This window comes from Rhynchophorus ferrugineus, unplaced genomic scaffold (genome assembly GCF_030347505.1).
Source record: "Rhynchophorus ferrugineus isolate W39M unplaced genomic scaffold, kcgeb_rfMv2 rfM8, whole genome shotgun sequence".
Classification (NCBI taxonomy): Eukaryota; Metazoa; Arthropoda; class Insecta; order Coleoptera; family Curculionidae; genus Rhynchophorus; species Rhynchophorus ferrugineus.
In genome coordinates, this window is record NW_027472587.1 from 15,394,906 (window position 1) to 15,421,619 (window position 26,714).

General features: G+C 31.2%; 1 protein-coding gene across 2 annotated transcripts in view; it reads right to left on the reverse strand.

Moving 5' to 3' along the window:
• Neto (Neuropilin and tolloid-like) overlaps positions 1 to 26,714 on the reverse strand; it is a 343,486-nt gene that overhangs the window by 110,361 nt on the left and 206,411 nt on the right. For both annotated transcript variants that reach the window (XM_076412141.1, XM_076412140.1), the window contains exons 2-3: positions 13,114 to 13,164; positions 11,884 to 12,069 (exon numbers count right to left, since the gene is read on the reverse strand). In XM_076412141.1, the coding sequence (XP_076268256.1) occupies positions 11,884 to 12,069; positions 13,114 to 13,164 (237 nt within the window). The remainder of the gene's footprint in view (positions 1 to 11,883; positions 12,070 to 13,113; positions 13,165 to 26,714) is intronic.

Below are 26,714 nucleotides of genomic sequence, written 5' to 3' on the forward strand. Positions count from 1 at the left end.
CGGTAAAAGCCAGAAAAATCAAAAACAGTTCGTCCAATGATAGAATGTGATCTAAAATAATATTGTGTATGGTATGGACCTTAACTAATTATATTATTCCAAGATAAGCAATTGTAGTTTTCAATTAACCTAATTATATTATCCCATTATGAACAAGCAGCGCAGTTCAATATTGTTATTGCTCTATTGCAAAATACTATATGTTAAAATACACATATTCAATATTTATATAAAACCATTAATCAAAATTAGTTACCTTTGAAGCAATTAATAGGTTAAAATTAAAAAAGTTTGCATCTAAGAAAAGAGGAACGACCAGGTTTTAACTCGTGATACCTCTTGAAGGAATATTATCAAATATCATGTCTAATTTATCTGGCATGGAATTCTTATTAAAATAAATTTGAGATATATTTCTGTGTAAATTGCGCGCATGGATTATGGAGAGCTTTATTAATAAGTAAGCAATAAAAATTATATTGTTAATAAGCTTCCTTGGAAGAAAATCGCAATTATCAACATTATGGGGATGTCCCTCGAAAAGTAATAATAATACAATAAATTTTCCAAAACATATTCCTGAGCAGTATTATATGTTCACCGATATACTACAAGACCGATTAATTTAGCCGAGATCTTCAAATATCTATTGGCATTCAGAAAATCAAGACAATTGCAAGGATATATGAGACTGGTATGGTAGCAACACAACTCCTAGATAACACCAGAATAGGACGTAGACTCAAAAATATCGAACCATTTCATCTAGTGTAGTGTCATGTAAAGTAAATTTAATAGAAAAACAACAGTGTTAATAAATAAACATTATTACACTAGAAACTATGATAGGGCCGATAAATCCACCTAGATATATACCTAGATTTAAGTTATTGTAAAATCAAATTGTAGGTCTTTCGGTAACGACTACTAATAGTGTAAGAAATAAGGATAAAATTATTTACACCACTTGCCCTTACGTAAAATAATGGCATTTATGTCGTCACTACAAGTTCAAAATATTTAAAATGGCTAAAAAGCTTCACTAACTGTAACAACAATGACATGTTTTATAATAAATAATAAAGATAGCAAAACTTAAACAACATGAATGGGAATTAGGTGTATGTTTCATATTAGGTATATACAGTTCCGACGAGAAGCAGCTAGGATAGCTATATGCACAATGGATTTAGATTCGAAGTAGAGAAGAATATAATATGGCAGTTGACACAGCGACAAGATGCTAGCCCCTTAAGGTGTATTAAATAATTATAATACTAATATAGTTAAATATTATTTGAAAGAACAACATATGTATAACCTTAATATTATTTTTAATTATAGGTTGGAATAAAAGTTTTGCTTAATATTTATTCATATGAATCCTCAAAGAATAGTAATAGATATATATGTCATTTTGATCGATGATCTTTCCCCACTTCCCTAGTAATACCTCGTCGCTGTAGAATTCTAGAGCTTCTTTGGGAAAAAAATGAGCCCAATGATTTCTCTCTTGAAGTACCTCTTGAAACCTACTTTATATTATTAAGACAAGATGGAGCTAGTCCGTATCAATTTTTACCGAGTCTGAAAAGAGACTGTAGCCATTGAGAAAGATTTTTGCTCAATCCTGGCCATGTCTTCTTAGTCACTTGCTTCACTTACAAGTGCAAGCAATAGTGCATTTGGTTGAAACAACTTATGATGAAAAATTCCTTTGTAACCGCTCCAAACACTTATTATCTTATTTGTTCTCAACACGAGCTTTGCAACAGTTCACGAAGCTGTTACGCACAATTTTGATATGTATGATTCACCTTTTATATATCTCGTTTCGACAATGCTTCACAAAATCAATGAAATCTCGAATCCCAGGCATCGGGCTTTTTTTGTCAAACCTTTACAATTAAATTTTTAAATTGACATAATAAGACGGATTACTTCAGCCGAGATCTTCAAATATCTATTGACATTCAGAAAATCAAGACAATTGCAAGGATATATGAGACTGACTCCATTCTGATGTCAATATGGTAGCAACGCAACTCCTAGATAACACCAGATAGGACGTAGACTCAAAAAAATCAAACCGTTTCATCTAGTGCAGTGTTATGTAAAGTAAATTTAATTGAAAAACAATAGTGTTAATAAATAAACATTATTACACTAGAAACTATGATAGGGCCGATAAATCCACCTAGATATATACCTAGATTTAAGTTATTGTAAAGTCAAATTGTAGGTCTTTCGGTAACGACTACTAATAGTGTACGAAATAAGGATAAAATTATTTACATCACTTGCCCTTACGTAAAATAATGACATTTATGTCGTCACTACAAGTTCAAAATATTTAAAATGGCTATAAAGCTTCACTAACTGTAACCATAATGACATGTTTTATAATAAATAATAAAGATAGCAAAACTTAAACCACATGAATGGGAATTAGGTGTATGTTTCATATTAGGTATATACAGTTCTGAGGAGAAGCAGCTAGGATAGCTATATGCACAATGGTTTTTAGATTCGAAGTAGAGAAGAATATAATATGACAGTTGACACAGCGACAAGATGCCAGCCCCTTAAGCTGTACTAAATAATTATAATACTAATATAGTTAAATATTATTTGAAAGAACAACATATGTATAACCTTAATATTATTTTTAATTGTAGGTCGGAATAAAGGTTTTCCTTAATATTTATTCATATGAATCCTCAAAGAATAGTAATAGATATATATGTCATTTTGATCGATGATCTTTCCCCACTTCCATAGTAATACTTCGTCGCTGTAGAATTCTAGAGCTTTTGTGGGAAAAAAATGAGCCCAATGATTTCCCTCTTGAAGTTCCTTTTGAAACCTACTTTATATTATTAATACAAGATGGGGATAGTCCGTATCAATTTTTACCGAGTCTGAAAAGAGACTGTAGCCATTGAGAAAGATTTTTGCTCAATCCTGGCCATGTCTTCTTAGTCGCTTCCTTCACTTACAAGTGCAAGCAATAGTGTATTTGGTTGAAACAACTTATGATGAAATATTCCTTTTAAATCGCTCCAAACACTGATTATCTTATTTGTTCTCAACACGAGCTTCGCAACAGTTCACGAAGCTGTTACGCACAATTTTGATATGTATGATTCACCTTTTATATGTCTCGTTTCGGCAATGCTTCACAAATTCAATGAAATCTCGAATCCCAGGCATGGGGCTTTTTTGTCAAACCTTTACAATTAAATTTTTAAATTGACATAATAAGACAGATTACTTTAGCCGAGATCTTCAAATATCTATTGGAATTCAGAAAATCAAGACAATTGCAAGGATATATGAGACTGACTCCATTCTGATGTCAATATGGCAGCAACACAACTCCTAGATAACACCAGACTAGGACTTAGACTCAAAAATATCGAACCATTTCATCTAGTGTAGTGTCATGTAAAGTAAATTTAATAGAAAAATAACAGTGTTAATAAATAAACATTATTACACTAGAAACTATGATAGGGCCAATAAATCCAGCTAGATAGATACCTAGATTTAAGTTATTGTAAAGTCAAATTGTAGGTTTTTCGGTAACGACTACTAATAGTGTAAGAAATGAGGATAAAATTATTTACACCACTTGCTCTTGCGTAAAATAATGACATTTATGTCATCACCACAAGTTCACAATATTTGAAATTGCTATAAAGCTTCACTAACTGTAACAATAATGACATGTTTTATAATAAATAATAAAGTTAGCAAAACTTAAACAACATGAATGGGAATTAGGTGTATGTTTTATATTAGGTATATACAGTTCCGACGAGAAGCAGCTAGGATAGCTATATGCATAATGGATTTAGATTCGAAGTAGAGAAGAATATAATATGACAGTTGACACAGCGACAAGATGCTAGCCCCTTAAGCTGTATTAAATAGTTATAATACTAATATAGTTAAATATTATTTGAAAGAACAACATATGTATAACCTTAATATTATTTTTAATTATAGGTTGGAATAAAGGTTTTCCTTAATATTTATTCATATGAATCCTCAAAGAATAGTAATAGATATATATGTCATTTTGATCGATGATCTTTCCTCACTTCCCTAGTAATACTTCGTCGCTGTAGAATTCTAGAGCTTTTGTGGGAAAAAAATGAGCCCAATGATTTCTCCCTTGAAGTACCTCTTGAAACTTACTTTATATTATTAAGACAAGATGGAGCTAGTCCGTATCAATTTTTACCGAGTCTGAAAAGAGAGTGTAGCCATTGAGAAAGATTTTTGCACAATGCTGGCCATGTTTTTTAGTCGCTTGCTTCACTTACAAGTGCAAGCAATAGCGTATTTGGTTGAAACAACTTATGATGAAAAATTCCTTTTAAATCGCTCCAAACACTTATTATCTTATTTGTTCTCAACACGAGCTTCGCGACAGTTCACGAAGCTGTTACGCACAATTTTGATATGTATGATTCACCTTTTATATATCTCGTTTCGACAATGCTTCACAAAATCAATGAAATCTCCAATCCCAGGCATCGGGCTTTTTTTGTCAAACCTTTACAATTAAATTTTTAAATTGACATAATAAGACGGATTACTTTAGCCGAGATCTTCAAATATCTATTGGCATTCAGAAAATCAAGACAATTGCAAGGATATATGAGACTGACTCCATTCTGATGTCAATATGGTAGCAACACAACTCCTAGATAACACCAGAATAGGACGTAGACTCAAAAATATCGAACCATTTCATCTAGTGTAGTGTCATGTAAAGTAAATTTAATAGAAAAACAACAGTGTTAATAAATAAACATTATTACACTAGAAACTATGATAGGGCCGATAAATCCACCTAGATATATACCTAGATTTAAGTTATTGTAAAATCAAATTGTAGGTCTTTCGGTAACGACTACTAATAGTGTAAGAAATAAGGATAAAATTATTTACACCACTTGCCCTTACGTAAAATAATGGCATTTATGTCGTCACTACAAGTTCAAAATATTTAAAATGGCTATAAAGCTTCAGTAGCTGTAACAATAATGACATATTTTATAATAAATAATCAAGATAGCAAAACTTAAACAACATCAATGGGAATTAGGTGTATGTTTCATATTAGGTATATACAGTTCTAAGGAGAAGCAGCTAGGATAGCTATATGCACAATGAATATATAGATTCGAAGTAGAGAAGAATATAATATGACAGTTGACACAGAGACAAGATGCTAGTCCCTTAGGGTGTATTAAATATTCATAATACTAATATAGTTAAATATCATTTGAAAGAACTACATATGTATAACCTTAATATTATTTTTAATTATAGATTGGAATAAAGGTTTTCCTTAATATTTATTCATATGAATCCTCAAAGAATAGTAATAGATATATATGACATTTTGATCGATGATCTTTCCCCACTTCCCTAGTAATACCTCGTCGCTGTAGAATTCTAGAGCTTCTTTGGGAATAATATGAGCCCAATGATTTCTCTCTTGAAGTACCTCTTGAAACCTACTTTATATTATTAAGACAAGATGGGGATAGTCCGTATCAATTTTTGCCGAGTCTGAAAAGAGACTGTAGCCATTGAGAAAGATTTTTGCTCAATCCTGGCCATGTCTTCTTAGTCGCTTGCTTCACTTACAAGTGCAAGCAATAGTGCATTTGGTTGAAACAACTTATGATGAAAAATTCCTTTTTAACCGCTCCAAACACTTATTATCTTATTTGTTCTCAACACGAGCTTCGCAACAGTTCACGAAGCTGTTACGCACAATTTTGATATGTATGATTCACCTTTTATATGTTTCTTTTCGACAATGCTTCACAAATTCAATGAAATCTCGAATCCCAGGCATCGGGCTTCTTTTATCAAACGTTTCCAATTAAATTTTTAAATTGATATAATACGAACAATATGTTAATAAACCGGGTAGTTGCTTTGTTACGGATCCCAAATTTTATGTCGATTGTGATCGAGTAACAAATTGAAAATCCACAGGTGTACCATATTAAATCTTGTAGATTGTACCGAACATTTTCAATAGAATTATACGCAAACAGTGGAGGAAAACGAGGGTGCAGGTGGCGCAGCGGCGTGAAAAATTCTTTATTAATATTCGGCCGGAGAGTCTACATCGAAAACGACGTTTATCGAACAATATCAATCATCCGATGTAATTATATAAATAATGCTGTTGTTCCCGATTGTATTTACATGATGCTTTAGCATAGTTCATGAATATATACTATTAGATTTATACGATTTGAATAACAACGAAAATTTTCTTCGCCAACAAATTCTAAGTTAATGAAAACTGTACCTTTAAAATAGACCCTCGCTATGGGTTCTATGGGGATATAATACTGAATCAGTTTCACCATAACGAGTGTGATTCGGTGTGTTAGTGCAAAGTACTCTGAAAGACTATTAATGCATCTCAATGTCCTCGCTAAAGAGTTAAATGTGTGCGATGGGAGTGAAGTTCTTAGGCTCAAACGCAAACTGCCATACGAACTGATTAATAGACACATAGAGTGAAACTTAATACTCTCTAGAATAAGCTACAATAGTTTCTAGAATAAGTTAGGATAGACTTTAAAATAAATTAGAATATTATCTAGAATAAGATTTAGATTACAAGTTGTACAGTAGATCACACTGAAGTGATCATATAATAATACTTATTGCCCACGGGCAGATTATTGACGTTATAGGAAATTAATTAAAAAATAGACCCACTCAAAATAAAAGCTACAGATTGATCTTAAGAGAAACAATTAAACCTACAAATTGTAATTGTAATAATATTATCTATAACAAACGTTTGGCATGTATAACATTGGCTCGTTTTACTATTAGGCTTATCCTAGTTAAAAGATACACAATGAAGTCTGGCGTATTCGAACATTTCATTGCATTTCAAAATATTAATGATAATGGATATAAACTAATCAGTTACCTCGAACAGAAATGAAATAATGGGACCCCTTTTGCCAGTAAAATATTTTAGAGATGCAAGTATTATACGTTTAAATAGTATGTTGATGCAGTTTTATTGGATGTATTTTTTGAGTGTTGCAGTTGCACTTAATATTAAAATAAGAATTGAAATAATGTGATATAGAAAGCAGGGAAGAACCAAGATCAGTTTGTCGTTAATACACGTCACAAAAAGAGCGAATAAATATGTTTTTTCAACCAATATTATTTAACACAATTATTTCAGAGAGAGCTGTTGGTCTGAGAAGTATCCAGAGAAAACGTGTGGATGTAAATAATGTGGTATGTAAATAATCCTTTCATACATTGTTAGGAAATATAATATATTAGTGGTGTAAATATAACCCACAAAGAGATCTGATGGAACATTAAGATATAGTTTTTCATATAACATCATTTTTAAAAGCTTATAATAAAATTAAGGAAGAATTACTATTTTAATTTATGTGTCTATATGAGAAAGATATCTCAATATGAAACATTAAGTTACTTGGCAAAACGCTAACTGGTTTTATTACTTCTAATATTTTAATAGTTTAATAATTCATTGCGGACATATTATTGTTTATGATCGAAATGGGCATGGCTTTATTCCTGGAGCTCAATTAATGTTTTGTCACTCATTAAATATATATTAAATGGTTGTGTTTTACGCCATTTACTTTTCTTTCTTTTAAAGAAGTCTGGATATATTATTTTTAATTAGGTAGATTAGGCCACCAGCAGGTGCCAGTATACAAAAGAACGTACCCTAAACTTGTTTTATTAGTTAGATATATTATAGAAGCCCTAACGAATATCTATTCAAAAATATTCTTTCAAAAACAAAGAACTAAGTCATAGACCTAATATATTCCACTCAGTAACTCGACATTATAATAACCAGGTTACAGGATGGGCTTCATATTAAAAAAAAACACCAAACCCAACATTTTTAATTAGAATTAAAAGATTGAAATAAAACAAAAAATAAACAGCATATTAAAAAAAACTGCACTAAAGCTAAATTAAAATATATAAATAGTAACCGTTACAAAAAAAACAATGTATTTTACAAGGGATCATTTGCTAATTGAATGGCATGTCCCGTTAATTAAAACAATTTCTATATAAATTCCTAACAAGAAAACCCAAATATAACTCGACCATGGAAATTTAATCAATGACACAAGTTCCAAAAAGGAAACTATTGTTTGCCAATTTAATACTTTTCTTCGCTAAATTTTCTTTAGCTCTGACCCTAAATAAATGTTTGTGTTGCGAGGAGGCCCAAACTCATTGGCCTTCGCCAGATATCCCGGGCTCTTCGCTCGAAAGAATCGACAAGCGGATCGAACCGTACTTTTAGTTTACTTTTTTATAAGTCATCAGCGTGGACCGAATTAACTTTGAGGGCGAGGGAGGAGGTTGAGGAAAAGTTGTACAAGTCGTTTTACGGGGACGTTAATTAATGTAAACGTCCCCAATTTGTAAGATAGTATAAGGCACAAATAAAAATTAAAAGTTAGAATAAATTATGTATTCATGCGAAAAGAACGTAGGATGCCGGTGGATTGGCACATCAATTATTCGAAGAATTCATTGACATTATTAAGTAAAATTCTGGAAAAATAATATTGGTTTAGTGGTAGTTCAGTCTGTAAGATACTGATGGAACATTAAGATATAGTTTTTCATATAACATCATTTTTAAAAGCTTATAATAAAATTAAGGAAGAATTATTATTTTAATTTATGTGTCTATATGAGAAAGATATCTCAATATGGAACATTAAGTTACTTGGCAAAACGCTGGGTTTATTACTTCTAATATTTTAATAGTTTAATAATTCATTGCGGACATATTATTGTTTATGATCGAAATGGGCATGGCTTTATTCCTGGAGCTCAATTAATGTTTTGTCACTCATTAAATATATATTAAATGGTTGTGTTTTACGCCATTTACTTTTCTTTCTTTTAAAGAAGTCTGGATATATTATTTTTAATTAGGTAGATTAGGCCACCAGCAGGTGCCAGTATACAAAAGAACGTACCCTAAACTTGTTTTATTAGTTAGATATATTATAGAAGCCCTAACGAATATCTATTCAAAAATATTTTTTCAAAAACAAAGAACTAAGTTATAGACCTAATATATTCTACTCAGTAACTCGACATTATAATAATAAGGTTACAGGATGGGCCTCATATTAAAAAAAAACACCAAACCCAACATTTTTAATTAGAATTAAAAGATTGAAATAACAACAAAAAATAAACAGCATATTAAAAAAAAACTGCACTAAAGCTAAATTAAAATATATAAATAGTAACCGTTACAAAAAAACAACGTATTTTACAAGGGATCATTTGCTAATTAAATGGCATGTCCCGTTAATTAAAACAATTTCTATATAAAGTCCTAACTAGAAAACCCAAATATAATTCGACCATGGAAATTTAATCAATGACACATGTTCCAAAAAGGAAACTATTGTTTGCCAATTTAATACTTTTCTTCGCTAAATTTTCTTTAGCTCTGACCCTAAATAAATGTTTGTGTTGCGAGGAGGCCCCAAACTCATTGGCCTTCGCCAGATATCCCGGGCTCTTCGCTCGAAAGAATCGACAAGCGGATCGAACCGTACTTTTAGTTTACTTTTTTATAAGTCATCAGCGTGGACCGAATTAACTTTGAGGGCGAGGGAGGAGGTTGAGGAAAAGTTGTACAAGTCGTTTTACGGGGACGTTAATTAATGTAAACGTCCCCAGTTTGTAAGATAGTATAACTAACAAATAAAAAATAAAAGTTAGAATAAATTATGTATTCATGCGAAAAGAAGGTAGGATGCCGGTGGATTGGCACATCAATTATTCGAAGAATTCATTGACATTATTAAGTAAAATTCTGGCAAAATAATATTGGTTTAGTGATAGTTCAGTCTGTAAGATTACCAACCATGGATTGAAGAGGCTGAAAGTTCACCAACCATAAACTATTAGGAAATATCCATTTTTTGAAAAATATCCCTAGTCCATCAAATGCGAACTGAAGTTGCTCTGAACACTCTCTATTAGAACTTGAACAGAAGCTTGAAGTTCAGGTTATAAAACCACCAAAGGCTCTGTTTCTAAACCATAAACTACTGGAATTTGAGGACACCTATATTTATGCAACCATTACATAAAAGAGGTGTTTGGATCAAAACAGTCCAATTCAGGAGATCACCAATATCAAACTAGCGAACAAAGGTAGATATGGTACTTATAATACATATACAAATAATTTAACTGCCCTGATGGCTTCACAGCAACTATTTCGTTAGAAGAGAGGTGTTATATAGCGCTATTAATACTGAACTAAGATTGTAAGATGATACTACACATGACGTTATGTGAGGAGTGATTCCTTTATAGTAGAGAGATACCACATAACAAGTCACTACTTCCTTAAAATAAAATAGTTTCCAGCAAATTAAATATTTTATTTTCGACCTTACTCTATCTATAACTTTTATATTTAAATATACAGTTAAAAATTTTTCCTTAATTATAATTTGAAGTAATAAATTAAATAAACTAATATGGGGAATTCTAATCGGACATGGGACAGCAGGCCCTGGTTACAGAATACCCAAGGCGGCACAACGGACTGATAAAGCAAATGTTTGTTTGGGAGAAAAGGAAAACCGCAAAAGAACAAAGAAAATTTATCGAGGAAAATGTGCCGGGATATTAACTTTTGTTTAATGGATAAACAGTGGCGAAAGTTCGGGATCCATTTACCATCGATTACGCGCAGCTAGTCTAATAAGGAAGATAAGTCCCGTGCGAATAGAATTCGCTAACTTTATTTCATTATATATTAATACACGGGTATGTGTTAAAATCGATATGTTTTCTTATAATTGATACTGAAGATGTAAAAAATAATTTTCAAATGATCAAGGTACAAAAAAAATTCATCAACTATCGAAAAACCCAGAATTGCTCATCATGAGCTGCTAGATCCGGACCAAACCATTAATTGGACTATATATTGTCAAAAAAATGCAATTAAAGCATCAGTTGGAACATCACGTCGATTATAAATCATGTCAAAAATTTTAGAAACTGTGGCAGAACCTAGTCGACGCCCTTGGAGGTGATGACAAATGCTTCATGGGACAGGAAAGGCAGTCAGGATCAAACCATTAATTGGACTCTCTACTACCAAAACCTAATGCGTTAAAAGTATCCATTGGAACATCACGTATATTATTAATCAATTTTTTATATTTAATAAATTGTTAGAAAACACATCTGACACCATATTTGAAGTCATTAGAAATAAATTGCTGATCATGAGCTGCTAGAACTGCACCAAACTGGACACTCCATTGATACCAACTAACATGTTTCAAGTATCCGTGGGAACATTACGTAAATTATTCATATTATTATCAATGTTTAAAATTAAGATAATTAAATTAACTTTGAAAACCATAAAAAAATTGAAATTACAGTTCCCCACTCATTATATAATAAAAGGTAAGAATTATAAGCAGTGATAAAGTATATATGAAATATAAAAAAACGCTTAATTCCTTCTATATTAAGAACGATATCAGAATTTTAATTGAGACTTCTTAATATTCTTAACGAACACTATCATAAACCTTCCCAACGCCCATTATAATGAACATTTTCCCGGTCAAGGACTCTACCGCAATAAAATAAAAACTTTTTGAGACCCTCACATAATTTAGAAACGTTTTAAAAATTAACGATTCCTCTTAAACGAAATATCGTTAATAACTCGAACGTAAACAGCCTCCCGGAGTAAACAAAATATCACGATTAAAACCGAACGAAAATCCCTGTATATTTACTGACCTGTTAACACGACTGAGCAATTGGTGTTGTTCGGATACGTGGGTGCATCCGGAGGATAGGCGGGACTGAAAAACTCCCTGTTTGTTATATCGGCGAAGCGATAACAGGGATGTGTTAACGGGTATGGATTTACGTATTCGGGCATTTCTGTCGGCTCCGCTGTCGGCACCATTAATTCTGTGTAACCTAGGATAATATCAATATTTGTATCATGAAGCATAGTTCACTCAGGCTTTAACTATATAAAATGTATCCGGAATTATCACGTCATTCACCTAAAAAATGTACCAAATTAAATGTAGTACTGAATAAAAATTAGTAACTTTGGTTTAATAACCTCAATTCAGTTGAAAATCGCAAGGATATAAATCAGGTGAGTATGGCGCACGATCATCACATTCTTAAATTAATTTCCAACACTCTTCGGACCAATTCAGTATAGGGATCTTAGGAAAAACTATAATACATCAAAACTATAAGTAACAATTTTTTTATATATATTACATGTACTATAATTACAAAATTAGGGAACACCAAATAGATCCCAGAGCAGGCAGGCCTGACAAAGCATCGCAAAAAGAAATGTATCTCTAAATGTACCAACCTAAAAAGAAAGAAAGCAAAAATTGTTAGAAAAAATTTAGGCCCAAAACACACTGAAGAGGGAACAGAATAAGGAAGTGGAAAAATTTAATAATATATATTCGGATTTTAAAAAAACGCAGGCTAAAGTTTTATGAATCTCTCAAAAGAATGGAACCGGGAAGTTTGATCAGACAGGTGGTAGGATTCTGTGAAGCTCGGAGAAAGACCAGGGTTGAAACAATGAAATAGATCAATGCAATTTGCGTGACCCTGCAAAGTCCAAACATACATGCTAATGATAATGTAATAATATAAATAAAATTTTAATAAAACTGAGTAACGGTTAATCGAGGCCTTGTAGATTTTCAAAGATTCTTTTCCAATTTCTTATATCATGAAAAAAAAATTGTATGAACATCTGAAATTGTAATGTAATGTTGGTAGAAACAAGTGACCATAAGTTAATAGTTTGGGGTTCATACACGTTTGATTTTAATGCTACTTATTAATAGCTTTTTAAACTGTTATATCACAGCTGATATCAATACAGTACTGCTAACTTAGAGGAAAAAATCTCGGACACAGATTTATTATTTAGTAAGTTCCAGATACATTTTATACCAGAATTATAACAAAGTTACTTACCGGTTTCTGCTTGCGCTATACATTGGGTAGGAACATTTAATACAGTAAACACTGAAACAAAAAGAAAAGAGTTGTTAATACGGTTCATATAACATAAAATACTTTTTATTAACATTCGAAGAAATCTTTTGATTTAATTCAAATGATCCGTTTATTTTTACCTACACATTACATTAATTAATCATACATTTTAGTCATATTTCTGATTTTAAGAAGACAACATCTTTGAAAGCTGTATTCATGACATGTACATAGACTACACTGCTATTGACATACCTCTAGTATATTCAAAATAACAGTGAAATCGTGTCATGAAGATATTTAATGTATAGCCTCTGTCGCAATTTATAAATTCGTTTTAGAATTAGACAATATTTTCTTCTCATTTTATTCTAATTAAAAATAGACACAATGATGTCTAATACGTCCGAACATGTAACCGAATCAGATTAAAAATGTCGTCCGGTTTTCAAACGTCTGCAAAATTGTTCAAAATATTAGTTATAATAACTAGAGGTTATAAACCGGCAACGCTAGGCTTGTTTTGGTAACTTTCAAATTGCTGCTTATTGCTATTAAACACATTGCGAAAGTAACACATGAATCGGGAACAAGTGTTAGATAAATTGGAAATTAATAGCTCAGTTATTTACTTGAATTAAACTTTTGAACGTGGGATTATGATTCAATGCTGACAAATTCCAATACAAGGTGGTAAGAGAGAAAACAAATAAAGGTGAGTATATAATTAATATACAACTGCCGGAAATCTCATTGTAGAGTATCAAAGATTTATGGGCATAGATTGTGTAATTATCCAGAATATACATCAGCATCTGGTTAAAATGTATGAAGTGAGAAAAAATTATAACTATTTTGCAGTTGTGGTAAATTTATTAGTGAGAATGCAGTGATTAAATCTAACTTTATTAAGAAATATGCGTACTTGTAACAATAAACTAAGAAGAAATACAAGGAAACACCGTACCGAAGGAAACAAGAACGAAATGTAAAAAACAAATATGTTCTCTAATTAAAGTAAAATACATTATTTACACATATATTACTTAAAGATACTTTACTTACACATACATTACTTACACATACATTACTGACTCATACATTACTGACACATATATTACTTACATATACATTATTTAAACATACATTACTTACACATACACTACTTACACATACATTACTTACACATACATTACTTACACATACATTACTTACACATACATTACTTACACATACATTACTTACACATACATTACTTACACATACATTACTTACACATACATTACTTACACATACATTACTTACACATACATTACTTACACATACATTACTTACATATACATTACTTACATATACATTACTTACACATACATTACTTATACATACATTACTTACACATACATTACTTACACATACATTACTTATACATACATTACTTACACATACATTACTTACACATACATTACTTACACATACATTACTTACATATACATTACTTACATATACATTACTTACACATACATTATTTATACATACATTACTTACACTCACATTACTTACACATTCATTACTTATACATACATTACTTACACATACATTACTTACACATACATTACTTACACATACATTACTTACACATACATTACTTACACATACATTACTTACACATACATTACTTACACATACATTACTTACACATACATTACTTACACATACATTACTTACACATACATTATTTATACATACATTACTTACACTCACATTACTTACACATTCATTACTTATACATACATTACTTACACATACATTACTTACACATACATTACTTACACATACATTACTTACACATACATTATTTACACATACATTACTTACACATACATTACTTACACATACATTACTTACACATACATTACTTACATATACATTACTTACACATACATTATTTATACATACATTACTTACACTCACATTACTTACACATTTATTACTTATACATACATTACTTACACATACATTACTTACACATACATTACTTACACATACATTACTTACATATACATTACTTACACATACATTATTTATACATACATTATTTACACTCACATTACTTACACATACATTATTTACACATACATTACTTACACATACATTACTTACACATACTTTACTTATACATACAGAACCAAAATGAACTAAAACTCAGATTTGATTTAATTGAACGGACTATATGCTGCTTCCGGTATGAATCGGATAAATTACCAACTGGATAGCAGTTAATAAAAGCCGTGAAAATTGATCAAAAAGTTTCAAGAAAATTTAAATGGATTTGGGAAGGTTATCATGATATCAAATGACTATAACGACAGTTTGTACTGAATGTTTGTCTCGATCGCAACAATCTAAAACGTTGGCTTTCACGTAATTCATCATAGTTCAATATTTAAAATCAATCCTGATAATGTTTTTCATATAAGTCATATTTCATTAGCATATTTAATTTATACCTGAGAATAATCTTACTTGCCAAGATAAATTCAAATTAAATTTTTGCTAACGCGTCCATATATCTTGCCTCTAATATTTGATAGAGCGTTACACGTTTATATATACATATAACAGTACAAACATTAATACTCACAACTGCTCTGCCTCTCGCAGAGTAAATATTTTCATGCGCGTAATCATAAATCTTTCTCGAGTAATTTCAGCAGGACGATTACACAACCGGCAGTAAATCACTACGCTTTCTTATTAGGAAAGCTAATATGTATAAAATGTACAACGCATATAGTCTCAACATAACTCACTTTACTACACTCTTATTAAATATACACAATATATAATAGAATTCCTACAGTGTTAGACCAATGAAAAATAATTACTAATAATAATAAAATGTTGGTTTACGCTGGATACATGAAGCTATGACGAAAATATGACGTACATAAAATTCAAAGTGCAGTGGGTGGTCAAATTATTAGTAATAATAGCTATATGCAATGATAATTATATGCAATAATAGCTTCTATGCGTTGGAGCATGCTCTCAATACATGTTTTCGTATCTTTTTGGAGTTCGGAATTGTGATGCCATTCTCTGATGAAAATTTCAGTGCTTGGTGGTTCGCGCTTCTTTTGCAATAGCCCATTTTCTGAGTTCCCACAGGTTTTCTATGGGATCCATTTCTGGTGATTTCCCTGGTCAATGCTAAACAGTGATTTTCACTTCACCATCTTTACCATCAACCGTTCTGGCCTTGCAAGACGGCGATAAATCATGCACAAAAATGTAGTTGTCACCGTCAGGGAACCATACATAATACCATACTATGATAGATTTGCGGTAGTAACTACATTTTTAGTACACTCTTTATTGCTTTTGTTCACTGTCCCCTCTACAGCGTATAGGCGTCCCATGACTTTGGCTAGGATAAGATACCACACTCTGGGGCGTCTTACAAGAAAAAGGTTGATTTGTCAGATAAGCACCCCTGTAAATACTGGTAATACTAGAAAATAGCTTTACATAAAACAGCTTTATTAAAATAATAATAAACGTCTATCCAATACCAACAAATTATGTTACATAATATAAATATTCATTATTTTCTTTAATAAATAATAACTATTTAACCGTTTACAATATATCTTTATATACAATTATAAAACTATGTAACAAGTATATAAAAAATGTGTCGTACAGTTTATTTCAAATTTCGCCATACTTTGACATATCTGGCGCCATAAAATATTCAATGACATAGTCTAAAGTTTCGCATTGTGTTTTTATTTGGCGGGAAGCGCCAGACGATCAGGGGTGGGGACGGGGATCTTGCTTTTGTCCAAAAGTTCACACACATAATGCTGTTTTACCAGCCATTGTAACGCCGAATACGAAATATATTCATAGGACTGGTTGGCTTTATGTCGAGCGAATTTGGCCAAAGTTTCGGAACAATATTTCACTAATCTGCATTAAAATGAACCGACACAAATAACGGCGTTTATTATTTGACAGTTTGCACATCTGTAAAGAATTTATTATCAGCATAACGAAAATCGATAGAGAAAATATGTAATCAGTTATTGTTTATTTTATAAAGTTTAAACATTTATTTCACAAAACCTTTGTAAACATATGTTGCACTGGATAATATTTATTTCTTACACTACCAGATCTATCTACTACTTTAAGTCGAATCTAACAAGTTTCATATTAGAAATATTGAAAGAGGTTGGAAATATTAACAAACTAATATCTAATAGATTCAAGGACTGCGGGCCTTTAGAAATTGACAATAATGTTCTTGGCATAGCTAAGAAATTATTATCTATTATACAGTGGACCAATATTTTAAATTCAGAGGCAATCACATATATAAAGCTAAAGAAAAGATTATTGTTGGTGTATGAAACAACAATTTATCATACGCTATCTGACCCGATGAACATCTTCTCTATTCTTGGTAAATGTTTACTCGACCACAATTAGAGAACTATTTTAAATTATTAACGGTAATTTCGGTACATATTTACAGCATATTTGACATATATGGCATTAATTTTCATGCATTAAAATCTATGTACCTACCAGAAACCTTCATTTATATGAAAGCTAAATTGTGGTAAATTATTGAGCAGTCAGTGCCAAGGAATTATCATCAATGTTACATGCATTATATATTTTAATCACAATATGATAATAGTGCCCAGTAGTTTTAATCAGTATTAATAATTTTTAAAAATGAAACCATATGTGCCATATATAGATCTATATAGGTATATATATTTATAGATAATAAGCAATTATCCCGACAAAATATTTATCTCAAGTTAATAAGCAAACAAATTTTATGCAAAAACTTTATATATGTATTTATCATCAAGCTATCAATATTTGACACATGAGAGGCAGCCTTCCGAAACCAACCAAAACGTGATGAACATAATAAGCGTGCATCTTCTCCGTTGACAGAATTTACTAAAGCTCGTGGGAACATATTGTTAAATAGAGTTGGTAAACAAACTCGGCACTTAGCTAAACTAGAACAGCACAGGTGTGCAGCAATTTTACCAGAGTAAACACGGCCACCTATTTGGCTTTTGAATCAAACTTAGGTGGATGGATGTAGACAAAATATTTACCAATTTCTAATTGAAATTTAAAATCGATAGTTTAATGTTGGTTGTTTAACATCCGATTTGAATATTATTATAAAATACAACACTATTGAGCAATTGGTATTTAAGGTTACCGTTTTAGTCTATCCAACGTGATCAATATGTGTCTATCAAAAGTTATAAATTCGTTTTACACTCAGACAATAATTTCCTTCTCATTCCATTCTATTTAAAAAGAGATAGAATGCTGTTAGAGAAGTTCGAACGTGTAATCGAAAGACCCTGCAAAAGTTGTCCGTTTGTCAAATGTCTCCAAAATTTTTCAAAATATTATAATTACTGGTTATAAACCGGCAAAAGTTGTTTTAATGCTTTGTTTTAATAAATTTGAAATTGCCGCGGTTTTGATTGAAAATACTTTTTGTGCGTTGCAGCTGCACTGAATATCAGTACGGACACGGTCATTAAAATATCTCAAAAATAATAAACAATATAACCTTAAATTCACCAAAAAGGAAATTAGATGTGCTATAATGTTAAAATAAATTATAATACATAACGTTTTGTATGATTATTTTATTTAGATAAATTTTGTTATGTCAGAGCCAAAATGTACTAAAACTCAGAGTTGCTGCGACAACATTGCGACGTCTTGACAGGTGACGTTGTTAGTACGGTTTTGAATAGACTATAGATTGGTTCTTCGTCAAATATAAATATTATCTTGGTTACCATTAAAAACGTAATCTTTTACTGATATTAACAAATATTATGGTAAAATTTCGGTAATGTTTAAACCTATTATACAATTTAAACTCAAATGTTTACTAGATCCACTATACAATACCAGCACTGTTAAGAATTTGGTTCCCAACTATGTATCATTCATTGTCTCTGCTGTACATGGTTTTGGCAACGTATGTGTTCTGGAACAGGACCAAATTTGACGAAACTGCGAATAGGGTTATAGGTAATTAAATTTGATTATAGCGAACTCACGATAAAAGGCTTTTATAACGGATGACCCTCGACATTTATTCTACCGAAGTGGCGAGGGTATGCCAGAAAAAATGTACAGGAGTCTAATTTATAACATTTACCTAAATAAAATAAATATCACCACCGGGATAATGTTTGTTAAAAGGTGGTAAATTTTTTAGACGTAGGTCGAGCTGCTAAAGTCCCTGGTTATCAAATTATAACCCTTCATTTGTTAAAATTAAACAATTGCTTCGTTTGCGATGTAGCTATTTTTAGCTTTGCGCTTAAATATAATATTATACTATGAGAAAAAAAGGAAACACCTTAAAATTAGATATAAGCAACGCATTTCTTTGCAGAATTGTATATATAGCCACACAAAAAAATTCATAGTTTCTTCTCCTGAAAAGTTGTCATGACAGCAATGCCACAAAATGAAAATTAACATAAGGTGACAGGACGGTCCCTATTGTTGGGTCCAGCTGGATTTGTTATTGTTTATAATTGTAATTATCCAAGAGACAAGAATGCAAAATCTGGCAAGAAAAATGATCCCAGTCACGCCAATAACTAGTCTGGATGCCTTCTGGTATTCTTTCTTCTTCCTAAGTTGGTTACGCATCATGCCAAACCCACACTGACCTATAAGTCTAGTCCAGATAAACCGTAGTTGATAAGTGGGAGACTCTTAAATATAACAAAACAGCCTCTTGAAATAAAAATGGCATATTATTCCAAAAAAAATCTCTAAAAGATTGATACCAATATATGTCAAATTATTAAGATTCTTATATTTCTACCAACATGTTTTTGTTTAAGTCGCATATAGTAAAATGTCAAACAATTATAAAAATCTCAACATAGCTTAAAAAAAATTGAAAATAGATAATTAGGTTTATATAAAAGCTCAGCCTTCTGCCAAAAGTCTTTTCCTGGAGTATTTTCTTGAAGTCTGGAAAAAGCCTTTAGTCACTGAGGACCAAGATTGTATTATCGATATATTCGATGGTTAGCAAAAAGTTTCGATCAGTTTGACCATCATTTTAAACGACTTGTGACACGATATATAGTTTTTACAATATCAAAGTAATATTACTAAAACCATAAAGTAACAGAGAGAAAACTCATCGGGTATTTCTAGAATAATGTTTCGATATCCATTATCTAGATGGGGTTATAATCGCCCATTCGAGTAATTTGTCTCGTCAGTTTAAATATCACTAGTAGGCACCTGCAAAAAAACATTTTGTTGGGAATATATCTGACCGGCTTTTCCATAAAGTTTGCCAATGAAACCAATGAAATTTGAAAAAAAAACAATTTAATTTCTGAAAAAAATACATTAAATAAAATTCAATAAATACATAGAAAGTACCAAACCAAATGCCATCTAAGCTCTTAGCATAGCGACAAAAATAAGTAATAAGTTCTAGATCTAGATATTGGAGGTCGCGAAACATTTATCCAAAATTGCCTATAAAGCTAAATATCTACTTTCTCTCTGACTAAAACCACTTAATTTTAAAGCTAACTAAAAAACGTAACTTTTAAATTAGATGACAGATTGCCGTGGAATTTTGATACGTGACGTTTGATAGTCAACCATATTGTTACATTTATGTGTCAAGTCAAAAACCATTAGATTTAACTAAACAATATTACGGTCTATAAAGCTTGTTTAAAATAGACCCACGAGAAAATAATCAATTTTAAGCACACATCTAAAACGTCCAGACTTATCAGGTTCTAAAATATTTAGCCACTGGTACAAAAGTCCCGCTATTATTTTAATTTGACACTAAGGTGGGGCAAAAGTAGATTGCGCGCTATCTTAGTTATGTGACGTTTAGCTCTGTTTCGTTTTAACCATTTTGTTGTGTAGACCTCCAAATTTTATTATGAATACGCCACAAGAACGAGCAGAAATAGTTATAATATTTATTGAAAATAATCCTTCTATTATTACCACTCAGCGGAAATTGCGTCAATGGTAGGGGGACTTTTGCCCCACCTTATATTGCCCCTTACAATCAATTAAACTATTATATTAAAAAAATAACTATAAAACGGTATTTTGCATCAGATATAATTTAAATATTGTTACTTTCCGCGATGTATAATGATATATTAATATATATCCCAATATATACACGTGAAAAAAAGTAAATTATCTTCTCACATACAGCAAGCTGAAGCTACCGGGACACAAAAATACAGTCCAATCATCCTGTCTCATTTACATACACGATAGCCACGTGTCGGGCGTGGACAAACTGGTCGATGCGCTCATTTTAATCCCTTCACCGCGACACAGATAAACGCGACCTACCGACGGTCGGAACAGATAAATTACTTCGTTGTTTTCGCGTTTTTATTCCCGTAGTTTTTGCATGCGTACGAGCTCGATACACTGATATCCTCCTCGCGTCGAACGCCTGCCTCTGTTGTCGTGCCGTCCCGGCACGCCCCACTGTACCGCTCGCCCGTCTCTCTTAATTAATGGTGAACGAAAGATTCCGGATGTAGATTTATATCTTGTTTGTCCTTTTGTTCCCGTTTTTATTATCGGGCAATTATAAAGGAGGGACGAGAAGTCGACAATGGCAAATAATAAAATTACAGCCTAATTTTAAGGATCTTAAAACTTTATATTTAGAATTCTAAGCTACCCCCTAGTCGCCCCTCCCTTTCTGGAAGGTTTCTTTTAATGAGGTTTATTACATTTTAAGCAGGTCGTTTGATATCCAAATATAATTAATGAGACAATATTGTATTATACCGCGTCTCTCTAAATATATATAATATAAAATGACATTTCATGAAATATTATGAAGAGATTTCTGAAAATGTTAGATAGTAATAATATTAGACTCTATCCGGGTAGAACATACTAGCAACCACATCGAAGTGGTAGAGGTTATTTAGTCAGCGACACTTAACTCATCGTAAATTAGACTCTATGAGGATAATCAATTTCTCGTAGATATTCGAGGAATCTGTTGAGATGCAGGAGAGAAAACAAGGTTGTAAATTAAATACAATTTATTTTCTCTCTTCCTTGAGTAAATTAATACCCAAAGACTAGTGGTTTAATTGATAATAAATAATACACATATGTACATTTAAAAGATATTACTTAATACGTTTCGTTTAGCCTCGGTGCCTAAAAAATTGTTTTGTCACAATATCCAAATGACATCATGATCTCGCTATATCCAAACCAAAAAGAAAACACTCCTGTCACAAGAAAGTTCCAGTTCCTGGATCGTGACCTTCTAGAATTTCCAAACGCCGTCCAATATTTTCCATATTATTTACGCCTACAGCATACCAAAATATAAATAAACAATTTGGAAATACTCAAACACCTTTTTCGTTGAAGACCTATGTAATCTATTAAATTCTGAAGAACAGATAATGACTGAGACTGGCATTTTCTCTAGATAATATGCAACTAATTAAAACAAAACTAAATTTGCCACCTATATATAATATCGAATAATATAGTTTGTCTTCTAAGTGTGACGTAGAAATATCAGGTCATTGATAATTCTACAGGTTATGCAGACACAAATATATGGCAGCTAAACATAGTATTTTATAAACTGTAGAAATATTCCAGTAAATTATGAACTTGGCTGTTCAAATATTTCTCCATACATAGGCACTAAGTTCGTCCCTACATAATATACAACTAATTAAAAAGACACTAAATGTTCAAACTATAATATAGAATAATACAGTTTGTCTTTTATAAGTGTGACGTAGAAATATCATATCATTATCCAAGTTTTCCAGACACGAATATACGGAAGCTAAAAAGAAACGTGTATCATATTCCCATAAATTATGAAGTTTGCTATTGAAATATTTCGCCATTTTCTCTATATAATAAACAACTGATTAAAACGAAACTAAGGTTTATTTTCGTTGTTATTTCGTTGATGTTTGCCCCGCCTTAGTCCGATTCCACGTCCCGGAATTTTTTCTGCGCTCCCACCACGGAAAAATTAGACCGTCGGTAAAATTTAATCCCGTTCCCGACAGATAAATTAGTCCCTGTTTCCTCGTTTTTATTTGTGTAGGTCTCTTTTTTCGGCGCGTACAGATGTATCGTGATAAAATGATATTTCCACGCACACACCCGCGTGCTCACAACGCCCCTACGTCTAGCTCTTGTTTCGGAACGACAATGCCCTCTATCGTCAATTAACCGAAACTAACGTAATCCGGATACAGATTTATATCTAATTAACTTGTATTGTTAATTAAATCAAAAACGATCTATCGAAGACGTTATACAGCTCACTGATTGATACGACAATATTATTTGTCTCTTCAGACTAGAAATAAATGGTCTTACGGCCAATATCCTCAAATAAGTTATTAGGGATTCTGAAATACCCTAATAGATTCAACAAACATTATTGCGGCTTGATCTTGGCTATCTCTTGTAGACCGAATCGACTATCCGACATTGTTTATCTTGCTTTACTCGAAACTTATCGCATCTAAGTGCTTTTAGCTATTAGAACTGTTATCCTACAGGTGCTAATACTCCTATAAACAGTTTTTATTATTCATTTTATAAATGTACCCATAGAGGTATTAAATATTTATATATGAGCAAATATATATTTCAATCACATGAAACTTTTGTTTCTGGTTATCAAACAATTTAAATTATGTGTGCAAAATAATCTTACTACGTTCAACTATAGTTCAACTAATGCTAACTAGACGTCTGTTGACTCTTCAAGTATTAGCGATCTGGTTTTAGCATAATTTTCCCCTACTCTATTCGGTTTTTGATTCAATTTAGAGAAATACTCTATAATTTTTATTATATTACAGCTTATGAGGCAACCTCGTACTTGTATACTATTTAAACCTATTGGTTTTTAAACTTATGTGTATTGTTGCAATGCAGTCAAAATCTAAAACATCTATTTTATTGAAGACGATGGGAGCAGGTTTATTATCATTGAGCTTTATTTTCCTCTATTCAGTCTCTCGAAGAACTGAATTGTAGTTGTAGATTAAGACTGAAGACCTCTAAAGACAACTGTCTAGGTAAACAATTAAAGATAAAAACAAATCCATAACGTTTTCGGCAATAGAGCACCCCATACGACCTCTTAATGGTGCCTTTGTACACCTTTGCAATTATTTATTTACCGTTAATTCAAATATGTCTCAAAAAACTGATCAAACAAATATTGCTCATTTTATTAAACAAACTATATTACCACAATACTTGCCAAATATTTAATACATAAGTATAATTATAACATTATTTCTTCACTCAGGAGAGCAAAAAATAGTTAATTAAGTACGAGACTTTCCGGCTGCTGCCAACAGTATTCTAGAAATTTTATAACTTTATATAAAGATTCCATAATAAACGTAATAATAATAAACAGCAGACGGAACATCCCCTGTTTTCTTCAATTAACAAAAGGGGGCGTGCCGAAATGAAATAAGAGACGCAGACGACAAAGGCCCTGGAGTTTCTAGAATATCAGGAAGTCCTCAACTCTTATCCTTTTAAGTTATTCGATTTTGTTAATACACACACAAAGTTTTAATACTAATTTTGTTACTAAGTTAGTAAAACTGCCTTGGTTTATTTATATTATACGATACTTCTTGATATTTTAAAATTATTTTTAAGCTAAATTATTACGGGCTATTGGGAAAAACCTTCCGAAATAGCTGTACTGGGAAAAATAGTATAAAAACAAAATAACTGTGGTACATTTTAAAAAATTGTCATTTTATTAAAGGTAACTAGTGCTTATGAAACTAGGCTATTGCTAATTGTCCCTTACTAATGAAATATTTGATCCATTATGTTGCAAAAAGTTAATATATTTAGGTTAACTATTACGGGAAAAAATTTGAAATTAATATATTATATATAGAATAAATATATAGAACCAATCTATATTTAAAAGATATCATTTACTTTATAATGAAATCTTTTTTGTAGCATATATAGATTTATTCCTGAATACAGCAGTAGTGCCGGATCCCTACTATCTGATGATCGAATATACATGTTGGATCTTAATTTGTATTAGATCTCTAAAAATGCGTGCTAAATATATTTTTTTAAATAACTTAACCACCGATTTTCTCCTTAAATATTGTTCTATTTTTGTTGCAAAAGAGCTAATTTAAATCAAAGTATTGTTACTGCATCGAGTGGATCTCGAGTTGCCATAGTTATAACATGGAAATATGAACCCATTTATAGCCAGGGGTGTTCAACTGCAATGGTAAGTAGTGGGGCAAAGTTTCGCTTAGTCCAATCATTGGCGGCGCTGACAACGCGAATTTGATTGGTTAGTTTAAAATAGTTATGTAGAAACCTGTAAGGAAAATATTTTGCTTTGATTGGTCTGCCATTTCCCCTGATTATTTTGTGACGTCACATTTATTGACCAATAGTATTTAAATAAAAATCAAATTTAAATTTTAAAATTAATTTATTAAAATAAAATCCTATACAAATATACATAAGTGTAAATAATATAAATATATATAAACAAAAAGCAAAAAAAAAACAATTATGAACTCTGTTCTAGGCAATATTAAAATATCTATAATTCTTCTATAAGGCCTTCCCATATATGTTTAGTGCCATCAATTTTATGGGATCTATTAGAGTTCTAACTTATCTTGATATATTGAAGGCAAACTTTAAATCCTTTCCTGTTGATATTACATTAACTTCATTAAACCAAAAATACAATCAAACCTCAAAATAACTTAAAATTTTGTCTTGAAAATCATTATGGATTGGACAGTCGAAACACTAAAAATGTATGTTTTTTTTAAAAATATTTAGATTTTAGAGTATTTAATATGTGGAACTACTTAATATAGAATATAGACAAATATTGCATGTTGTCTCTTTTTCAGACTTTTGTTTTCCTCAGAGCAAAATTCTCTGGAACTGAAAATATAGACTCAACTGGTGATTTAACAACCTCAAGTGGTACTAGATCTCCCGTTAAAAAAGAATATAAGTTATCTAACATGTTCATCTTCTTCACAATTTTCTCTGGGAGAATGATGTGAAAAAATTGAAATGATGAGCCCTTTTAAAAATTTCTCGAACATACTAGGGGAAGGATGCTGTTTCTACCTCTATGACCTCTAATAGATCCAACAAAAATCTTTAAGCAATTTTGGTTAAGATTTGTTAAACAAATGTAGTTATTTGTAAATTTAGACAAAATAGATTTCTTTAAGTTAATAAATCCCCTAAAAGTAGCAATTAAATTTTTAATTGATGGCACCATAACAAATATTTTCTTAACAATCAAATTTAAATATATAATTCCTCTACTATAAAATGATTGAACACTTATTGTTCTAAAAAGTTAAAGAATTGCAAATATTTTAGGGGTATTTTACAATTAAAAGTAGTATTTATTACTACTAATTATCCAGTTATATTAATTATTA